Source organism: Lutjanus erythropterus, chromosome 18 (genome assembly GCF_056507025.1).
Source record: "Lutjanus erythropterus isolate fLutEry1 chromosome 18, fLutEry1.hap2, whole genome shotgun sequence".
NCBI lineage: Eukaryota > Metazoa > Chordata > Actinopteri > Lutjaniformes > Lutjanidae > Lutjanus > Lutjanus erythropterus.
In genome coordinates this window covers 77,501-87,500 of record NC_139334.1, presented here as the reverse complement: position 1 = coordinate 87,500, position 10,000 = coordinate 77,501, and the positions used below count along the sequence as shown (strand labels likewise).

Here is a 10,000-nt window from a genome sequence, read left to right as displayed (position 1 = left end):
AGTTAATTGATTATTGATGGACTGATTGACAGGTTGACTTTAGATCAGCAAAGTCTGTAGATTCGACTTGTATTCAGGATGATGATGGTCTGCTTGGTCAGTTTGAGTCTACGCCGAGCTGTTTTCAAGATAATTTGCAAAAATGTAAACTTGTTTGTTACAGCGCCACTCTGAGGTCACTGAGTGAATTACTTTTAAAGTTAAGGGCTACATTCAGCTCTTCCTGCTCGTCAAGTAGTTGTAGTAGATTTTTATCTTTAGCCGATTCATGAAAAGGAGAAAGTGCTCAGGAGTCCAAGACGTCTGACGGTGAAACGGTTTTGATGAAACAGAATGATCGGCACACGCCTCGTCCTGATGTCCCCTTCAGTTCTGGAGCGTCGGCCCTCCGGGGTCTTTAAACGTTCGCACACGATGCCATAAATAATCTGTTGTTCTGCAAATCCAAAACACAGAAAGAGAACTCAGCTCAGCAGCCTGTGGATCAGTGATCACAGTTACATCTGCTCCGTTCAGGGAGACAGACACGAATCTGTCCATAGCTGCCATAGCAACACTATCAAGGACTACCTCTTGTTTTCCCCAAATGGAGCAGATGACAGAAGACAGACGGTGTGTCTGTGAGGAGTTACTGCAGTATTCTTAGAATCCGTGACAAAATAAAAACATATCTAAATGCAAAAAATAATGAATATTAAAACTAAACATGGAGTCAGTTCGTTGAGACGAACAGGTATGATGTTTGTGTGGGAGACTGCTGTGATTGGTGGAACTCGTGATAAGATACAATGATTGGTCAGATGTTGTGAAAATCCACAGGGATCGGTTGAATTTGCATGAATTGATTACAACATTTAAACTTCCTGGAGGGACTGATCTATCATATTACTGTGATGCTAATTTCTGCCAGCACCTCAATGGGAATTCCCATTACGTGTTAGCATTGAGCTAAAGGACAAGTGCTATTTATTTATTTTCATATATATATATATGTATATATACATACATATATACAGACGTGGACAAAACTGTCGGTACCCTTTTTTTAAAGAAAGAAAAAACAACAATGGTCACTAAAGTAACTTGAAACTGACAAAAGTAATAATAAATAAAAATTTACTGAAAATTAACTAATGAAAATCAGACATTGCTTTTGAATTGTGGTTCAACAGAATCATTTTAAAAAACAAACTAATGAAACTGTGTGTGAACAATCTGTGTGAGTGGTTTTGGTGACGTCTGACCTTTCCTTTGATGCCCCCATCAGGTCACTGAGACATTAGTTGATGAGTGGACAGGATGTGGATCAGACAGACAGACAGAGACAGGACACGTCTTCTCTGTGTCCTACTGACTCACTCTGCTGTGTTTCCTTCTCTCTCTATCAGCAAACATCCCTGGCAACCAGCAGCCGAGCTCCTCGGCAACCGGAGCTGCTGCTGCTGCTGCTGCTGCTGCTGCTGCTGCTGCTGCTGCTGCTGTGGAGACTGGCCCAGTTGCCATGGAAACACCCTGCCGCGACCAACGGCCAGAGCAAACCAGGTGATGGGGGCGGGGCGGGTGGGGCGGCTTGTTGAGTGTGACTGTTTTGTTAAACAGAGGCAGAATCTGCTGCTGAAAATAACATCACACTACAGCATAAAGGGGCAGTTCACCCCAAAAATCTAAAATACACGTTTGTCCCCTCAGCCGTAGAGCTGTTAATCCATTCAGATAGTTTTGGTGTGAGTTGCAGAGTTTTAGAGATGTCTGCCTTCTCTGTAATAGAGTGGAAGTAAATGACTCCAAGGAGCTCGAAGAGACAAAAATACATTTAAAAAACAGAATACAGAAATGACCTGGTTACTCAAGATAATCCACACATCATGTTGTGAGCAGCTTCATGTAGGAACTATTTGTAATGTACTGGTAAATATAATAATAATAGTAATAATAATAATAATAATAATAAGAACTGTCTTGTGGTACATGGATGAATGTCATAAATATTGAAGCAGGTCGGTGTACGTTCATATATTTTGATGTCAGTCGTGGTTGTCATGCTTGGAGAGCTCAATATTTTCTGAAGTGGTACAAGGTGTTAAAGATTTGCATTATTACACTCTGTAGTCTGGCTCACTGTCCCGCCCACAACGCTATCTGATTGGTTAGAAGACAGCAGTAACAGCCAATCAGCACAGACACACTGAGTCAGAGACAGACAGACACAGAGCTGCTCCGGTTAGCTGAGAGGAGCTGTGTGTAGAAGTTCAGACAGCAGATATCACCATCTTATGATCTGTTTCCTTGATGACAGCATTTCAATAAACCCCACAGAAATCTTTCTTGAATGAAAAGGGTCCTTAATGGAACCCTTTCTTTAAATCGTTCTGGGTAGAACCACAGCCCTTCAGGAAGAACCCTCTAGGAACCCTGATTTCTAAGAGTGCAGCCTATGAAACATCTAAAGAGCTTCATGTTTCACATGTTTATTTGAGAAAAGATCGATAAAATTTTCCATCCATTCTTCACAACGGATTAATCAATCATTGATCAATTGTTATCATCCATCTTTTTTATTATTATTATTATTATCATCATCAGTGAGTCAATGAAATGTTTCCTCAGAGCAGAAACAGTGAGTCACTGAAACAAAACATTCAGAGGATTTATTTAAACCTTCAGAGTGTAAAAACACTGCAGCAGCTCTGTGTGTGTGTGTGTGTGTGTGTGTGTGTGTGTGTGTGTGTGAGACTTGATTTGCATAATCATTCAGAGAGAGAGAGTCAACGGCTGCAGCTCGTCATGTATTCAGCAGCTTCCTCCTCGCTGCACGGTTGCCAGGCACGTTGCCATGGTAACACAGACGGTATCCATCAGAGGCACGCCCGAGCTAATCTGTGTGTGAGTGTGTGTGTGTGTGTGTGTGTGTGTGTGTGTGTGTGTGTGTGTGTGTGTGTGTGTGTGTGTGTGTGTGTGTGTGTGTGTGTGTGTGTGTGTGCAGCTGGCACTGAGCCCAGCAGCCGACATTAAACCCTGGCTGGTGGTTTGATGTCAGCGTGTTGATAATTCTCTGCTTCTCCCAGAATGCATCAGTAGTTAACCCCTGTCCTGTCCGGACGCCACTCTGTGTTCTTCTTTGTCTCTACCTGCGTTCATATGTGTTTAAGCTTCAACCGACAGTCAAGAGCAATACAGCTGCAATGATTAATCAATTATTAAAGTGATCGCCAGCTCTGTCGTTCACTGATTAATCGCTTTTTGTCATTTTTAAGAAAATAAACGTGTTTTCACGTGTTTGGACTAGGGGCTGTCAACGTTAACGTGATAATGACACGTTAACGCAGATTCCTTTTAATGCCACTCGTTTGTTTTGATGTTTTGTTTGTTTGTTTATTGACCTGATCCATAGTTTGAATCAGCTCGTAGTCGTAAACAGGTTAGTCTGTTTAGGCAAAGAGACAGAGGTTTGGGAGGCGGGAGAGGAGAGACTGCTGATCGAAACGATCGTCATCAGTCCATCCATCAGTGATTGGCGACATCTTCGTCCCCCCACCCACCGCCTCCCGTCCTCTGACTGATACAAAAACTTTATTGATGATGAATCCTGATGTTACTGTACAGTTCTGTGGTTTAAACACTACAGATTAAAATATCTGTCTCTGTAAAGACCAAACTGACAGACGCTCGTCTCCATGAAACGTTTGTCTCTGTCATGATGAAGAGTCCAGACTGTCTGTCCTCTTCATGTCCTCAGTGTGTCTGTGTGCAGTTTACTGTCTGCTGTGATCTAAAACATCCTCACTGATGGAAATGATCCTGCTGCTTTAATACAAAAACACTGTTTCATCATTAAACACTGAGCTGAATAAAGGAGAGGACAAGCTTTTATTCAATAATAATAATAATACTGAATAAATAAATAAATAAATAAATAAATAAATAAATAGTGACCTTTTCCTAAAACACAGCTGGTTTGAATCTGAAGCCTGCAGTGAACCATAGAAACTACAGTTGACTTTTCTATTGATGTTTTTATTGTTTTGACCTTAGTGTTAAATTGATCAGATCAATATGTTCATCTATATCTGATGGACTGATGGGTTTGTAATATTATTATTGGAGCATATTTTTTTATGCCAAATGCAGTGACTTTGGTTTCTGGACAATATTTGTCATTGTTTTTGGTTAATGTATTTGATATAATAAAGTTACGTTTTGAACAAATAAAACGTGAAATTAATATACGATTAATTGTGATTAAACATTTTAATTAATTGACAGCCATAGTTTAGACAAGACTGTAACAGGATTACATTTTCAACATTTTCGACATTTTTCGATTAACGGACAAATTATCGCCACATTGATCACTGGTTGAAAAAGACATCATCACAGTGGACAAAACAAATAATTGATTATTGACTGATCATTAAAACAGATTAATTTCCTGTTGATTATGTCGGAGACCCTGAGATCTGTGTCAGCTGACGACAGAAACACAAAGACGAGGAGAACGGTGATCGAGGCTCGCTGCACAGAGAGAGAGGGAGAGAGAGAGAGAGACAGAGACAGAGACAGAGAGAGAGAGAGAGAGACGGGGGAAGCTGAAATCTGCCTAGCAACACACAGATGTGTTTTTTGTTCATGTCTCTGCAGCAAACATTCACACCTGCTTCACCTCCAGCTACTTCAGATCCTACATTCACATTTAATCCTAAACAGCTTTAAAAAGGTCGGGAGGCTCTGAAACGTTTATTTATTTATTTAGTGAATCCAGCACACGCGTCTTTCACACACATTTCCTGTTCAGAATGTAAATACACGGAACGATCAGTCCTACAGACGACACAGAACACGTTCTGTCTACAGTGACTCATGTCGAACAGACAACTCAAAGAAAAATGCGATTAATACATTAGAAAAAACACCCTACAGTACATCCTCAGTTCGTTTCCTTTACTTTAATTTAAAGGTTACCTTTTCTGTACTGTATCTTCTGCTGTTTCCAGTCGTGTCTTTACCTCAGGAGATTTTTTAAAACTCTCAGATCCAGAACAGCTGTTGGGACGTGTTCCCACAGCTGACATGTGTGTTTAGGTTTTTATTTTTATACGTGCAGAAGACATTTGTGTTTGGTGTGTTCACCTGCATACGGCTGATCGTGTTCTAAAATACGCCAGATTCATCTTCCAAACACGTTCCTGTCAGTACCAGTGCTGCCGGACAACCAGACGACACCTGACCGTCCCCCTCGTACAGAAAGTCTGGACAGAACACAAACTGTATTTGTATGATGGTGGGGACATAACAGAGACTCTCGTACCACCTGCTGAGCTCCAACAGAAGACAGAACCATCAGATCCACAGCCTGATTCAGCTGCAGGAGGAGGAGACGATGACGTCACGCTACCAGGTGGCATTCCTCAAGAGGAGGAGGAGGGGGGGACACAATCCAGATTCCTCAGCTCCTGTCAGAGTGAAGCATGCAGGGAAAAAAACGCAGACCCTCCCCCTCCCCCTCCCTCTCCCCTTCCTCACCCCCCTCCTCCTCCTCCTCCTGCTCATCGTCCTCGTCGTCTCTGCAGCACACGGAGCTCCGGCAGCAGCAGGAGGAGGACACGGAGAAGGAACAATAAGCTGAGAGGAGTCGCTCGCTGCAGTCTGACGGACGGACGGAGCGGCTGCTGAGGAGGAGGCGGAGGAACCAGGAGCAGAGCCAGATTGGGAGCAGGAGGAGTAGGAGAAACCGGATCGGGAGCAGGAGGCGGCAGAGGATCCGAGCGGAGGGAGCATGTCGTCCCCGGCGGTGTCCTCGTCCCGCAGACAGTCCTGTTACCTGTGCGACCTTCCCCGGATGCCCTGGGCCATGATCTGGGACTTCTCGGAGCCGGTCTGTCGCGGCTGTGTAAACTATGAGGGCGCAGACCGGATCGAGTTCGTCATCGAGACCGCCAGACACCTGAAGAGGGCTCACGGCTTCCAGGAGGGCCGTCCTGGACCTGGAGGACCGCCACCACAGAAGACCCAGGGCGGGTTAAAGGAGCCAGGGGGACCACTGAACCAGCACCAGGACGGACCGAAGGCCCAGCCCAGTCTGGACCGGTACCCTGACAGCCGGGTCCGGTTCGAGTACGGCAGGCTGCCTAATGGACTTGGAGGACCCAATGGGTTCAAACCGGATGATGGACCCCCAGAGCTGAACCGGCAGAGTCCAAACTCCAGGAGCAGGGGGGGCCATGGTGGATTGGTGTCGGCCCCGGTTCCCCCGAACTTGCTTCCTCAGACCCTGCTGAATGGACCTGGACCAGGCAGAATCGGACCACAGAGCGTCCTGCCTGGACAGGCGGGTCTGCCAGACCCTGCAGGGAAGCGGCCCGCCTCGGTGTCCAGCACGGACCAGGACCGGGATTTGAAGGAGAAGCAACGGAACGCGGAGGCCCTGGCCGAGCTCGGGGACAGTCTGAGGAACCGGCAGGAAGAGTGGTCCAGCAGGCCCAAGCTGGTCCGGGACACCCTACTCACCCTGTCCGCCTGCACCCCCTTTGATGTGCGCTTCAAGAAGGACCATGGCCTTGTGGGCCGGGTCTTTGCCTTTGACGCTGTGTCCAAGCCTGGTCTGGAGTTTGAGCTCAAGATCTTCATTGAGTACCCGAGCGGGTCTGGGACCGTGTTCTCCAGCGCCTCAGGGGCTGCCAAGCAGATGTATCAGGACTGCATGAAGGACCTGGGCCGGGGTCTGTCCTCGGGGTTCAAGTACCTGGAGTATGAGCTGAAGCCCGGCTCCGGGGACTGGAGGCTGCTAGGGGACCTGCTACCCGAGTCCCTGCGGGTCTTTAAGGAGTCTGCAGGGGGGGACCTGCTCCCCCAGCCCCACACAGACCCCCTGTTACCTGCCTCTCTGCTCCTGCCAGGCCGGGTCCAGGTCCCGGCCTCCGGCTGCAGCTCCAGACCCGGTCTGAGGAAGAGGAGGGCGTCCCCAGAGCCGGACTCTGAGGACCAACAGAGATCGCAGTGGACTGGTGGTCAGGGCGAGGCCCTCAGACTGGGCCCGGGACACCCTGGTCTGTCCTCAGGCAGGGCCACGCCCCCTGAGTCTGCCGCCCCCCCTCAGAACGGACCGTCCCCGATGGCAGCCCTCATGTCCGTCACCGACACGCTCGGGAACTCCCCCAGCAAGGACCGGGACTCTGTCCACTCCACCACCTCGTCCTCTAGACACACCAGCAGCAGCCCGCTGTCCCCCGCCTCCGTGTCCGGACCCCGACGCTTGTCATCTCGCAGCGGGGACCTGGGACTGTCCTCGGGGAGTCTGGACCAGGTGCAGGCGCAGAGCGTCCCGGACTCGCCGGTGGCATCCAGCGGTCCCCTCTGCTGCACCATCTGTCACGAGCGATTGGAGGACACCCACTTCGTCCAGTGTCCCTCCGTCCCCAACCACAAGTTCTGCTTCCCGTGCTCCAGAGACAGCATCAAGGCCCAGGGGGCATCCGGGGAGGTCTACTGTCCCAGCGGGGACAAGTGTCCCCTGCTGGGCTCCAACGTCCCCTGGGCCTTCATGCAGGGCGAGATCGCCACGATCCTCGCCGGAGACGTCAAAGTGAAGAAGGAGAGAGACCCCTGAGGACGAGGAGGACGAAGAGACTCTTAAAAACTGCAAAAAAAACCCACACATCAGTCTGCTGAGACTCTTCTGTCTGTCTGTCAGTGGAGTGATGAACCAATCAGAAGCTGATAGGTGGATGTTATTGATCAGTATTGATTACATAGATGAAACTACAGTGAAAAACATCAGGACATCAGATTATTCTTTTTTAATAAAAGGAGAAATGTGGACGAGGTAAGAGACGTAAATGGATCAAATAATAATCCTGCGTGTTCCACATCTATTCTTCCACTGACAAGATCAATTAATCGATTAACTGAGAAAATAATCAATAGTTTCAGTCATAATGATAATAATCAGCAGGTTGTGGAAATCAATTTGATTAATTTACATTTAAATAAAATGCAAAAAATGCTTTTTGGTCCATAAAATCTCAGAAAATGTTGAAAAATGACGTCCTCAAATGTCTCGTTTTGTCCACAGACTCAAAGACATTTAGTTTCCTGTCAGAGAGGAAAGAAACCAGAAAATATTCACGTTCAAAATAATTAATTGATTAATTAATCCTGTCACAATAAAACGGGTCCAAACACGTGGAGCTCATGGACGTCTGTGTGCTCGCCATGTTTCCATGTTTTCCTGTTACAATCATTTTCTTTATTGTTTAGTCTGTTTAATTGACCATTTTCTCCACTAATCAATCATTTAATTGGTCTATAAAATGCTCATCACAGTTTCCAGGAGTCCAAAGTGATGTCCTCAGACGTCCTCTTTTATTCTCTTTTGTCCAACCAACAGTCCAAACACTGTAGAGACGCTGAAAATGATCCCTGCAGCTGATTCGGTCCGTTAGCTTTAAAGATTACATCACAGGGACAAGTTTCTTATTCAACTTTCAAAATAAAAGCTGGAGCTGAATGTTCAGGTCGACCCCTTAAAAGAAAACAAAATCAGATGTTTTTTAAATCATCCAGCCTGATTCAAAGCCGGATGATTTCTCCCTCTGTTCGTTTGTTATTAAATATTTTGTTCATTAAAGGTGCAGATCAGTGACGCAGACCTGAACGCTGTCTGAACGTCAGTGATGTCAGACTGATGTGTTCAAACTACTCACCAAAATAACATCTTCAGACTTTATAAAAAACTCAGCCAACAAAATAAAAGTCTTAACATTCACTTCTTAAATTCTGCGAGTTTACACTTTGTGTTTTGAGTTCTTTGGAGGCGTTTCCTCTGAAAATCCATCAACTGAAAATTAAATCAAACAGTCAAACTGTAAACACAAATTCAACTGATCAACTGAATTCTGCGCGGCGACTTTGTCCAATCATTACAAGCTTCCTGCCACTTCCAGCAATCGCAGTCGTCCCCACGCCGCGCTTTAATCGTGCCTGAAAAGTTGATTCTGATTTACAGCATGACTCTCATTGTTTTTTGTGTATAATTAACAATAATGAGAGAAAAGTCCAAGACAAAGAATCAAAAACAGACAAAAAGAAAATGAAAACAAAAATAAGACAGGAGACTGATGGCAGATGAACATCTGGACACCTTGCAGTTATTATTTTAATATTCTGACAGTCTATTCATCACTTTAGTTTGAATTTCTGTAATTTTGGTAAAGTTACGTAGAACACTGAGAACATGCTTTCATTATCCCTGGAACCTTCTTATGAATTTTCACTGCAAAAAATCTAAAAGCATTAAAATGTAAAGCAGCTCTTTTTGTTTGTTTTTTGAAAAGGCTGCAGTGAAATCAGGCGTCGCCTGCAACGATCTGCAGGACAACTGAAGTCCTGCAGGGACTGAAGGAAGAAACATTAAATCAATATAAAGATGAATATAAATGAATATAAAGAGAGCAGCTTTACGTGTCGGGGACGACGACACAGCCTGGACTTTCAGGATTTAATGTTTTAAAATGAAAAATCTAATCAGAATATAATACATAGATTCAGTATTTGTGCACCTGACAGCCTGATTCACCTCAGTGTTTTCTTGTCAAACTGCCTTCAGATGCAACATGTTTTTCTGAACAAACCACAGAAAACATCAGAATTAGAGCTGCAAATATTTCTGATGATCAATTGATTGGTTTGAGTCGTTTTTTTAAGGCAAAAAAAGTCCAGCTTCTCTGATTTCAGCTGGTTTCTTTACTCCTCTCTGACACTAAACTGAATATTTTTGAGGACGTCATCTTGGACTTGGACAGATCAACATTTTATGATATTTTATAGATGAAATAAAACAATCAATGAGTGGAGAAAATGATCGATAGATTAATCCATGAAGAAAATTATTGTTACAGAGCTAAAAAAAAGAAAACTAGTTTTGATTGTGACAGGATTATAAAATAATCAACAATTAAAATAATCGTTGCAGCCCTGATTATAATTCCTTATTAGTAGAACCTTG

The 10,000-nt window shown here is 45.0% G+C and overlaps 2 protein-coding genes across 2 annotated transcripts in view; both read left to right on the top strand.

Annotated features, from left to right (window-relative positions):
- The window catches only part of kiaa0586 (KIAA0586 ortholog), a 41,468-nt gene that overhangs the window by 4,930 nt on the left and 26,538 nt on the right, over positions 1–10,000 (top strand). The window contains exons 9-10 of the mRNA XM_084742937.1: positions 1,389–1,447; positions 1,478–1,542. Of these exons, the coding sequence (XP_084599063.1) occupies positions 1,389–1,447; positions 1,478–1,542 (124 nt within the window). The remainder of the gene's footprint in view (positions 1–1,388; positions 1,448–1,477; positions 1,543–10,000) is intronic.
- Positions 5,675–7,968, top strand: irf2bpl (interferon regulatory factor 2 binding protein-like). Its single transcript, XM_084741988.1, has one exon. The coding sequence runs from the start codon at positions 5,774–5,776 to the stop codon at positions 7,601–7,603; it is 1,830 nt and encodes a 609-aa protein (XP_084598114.1). The 5' UTR covers positions 5,675–5,773; the 3' UTR covers positions 7,604–7,968.

Bases quoted from the DNA above. Each gene is read 5' to 3' on its own strand.
- irf2bpl (XM_084741988.1), top strand. From the start codon at position 5,774: ATGTCGTCCCCGGCGGTGTCCTCGTCCCGCAGACAGTCCTGTTACCTG.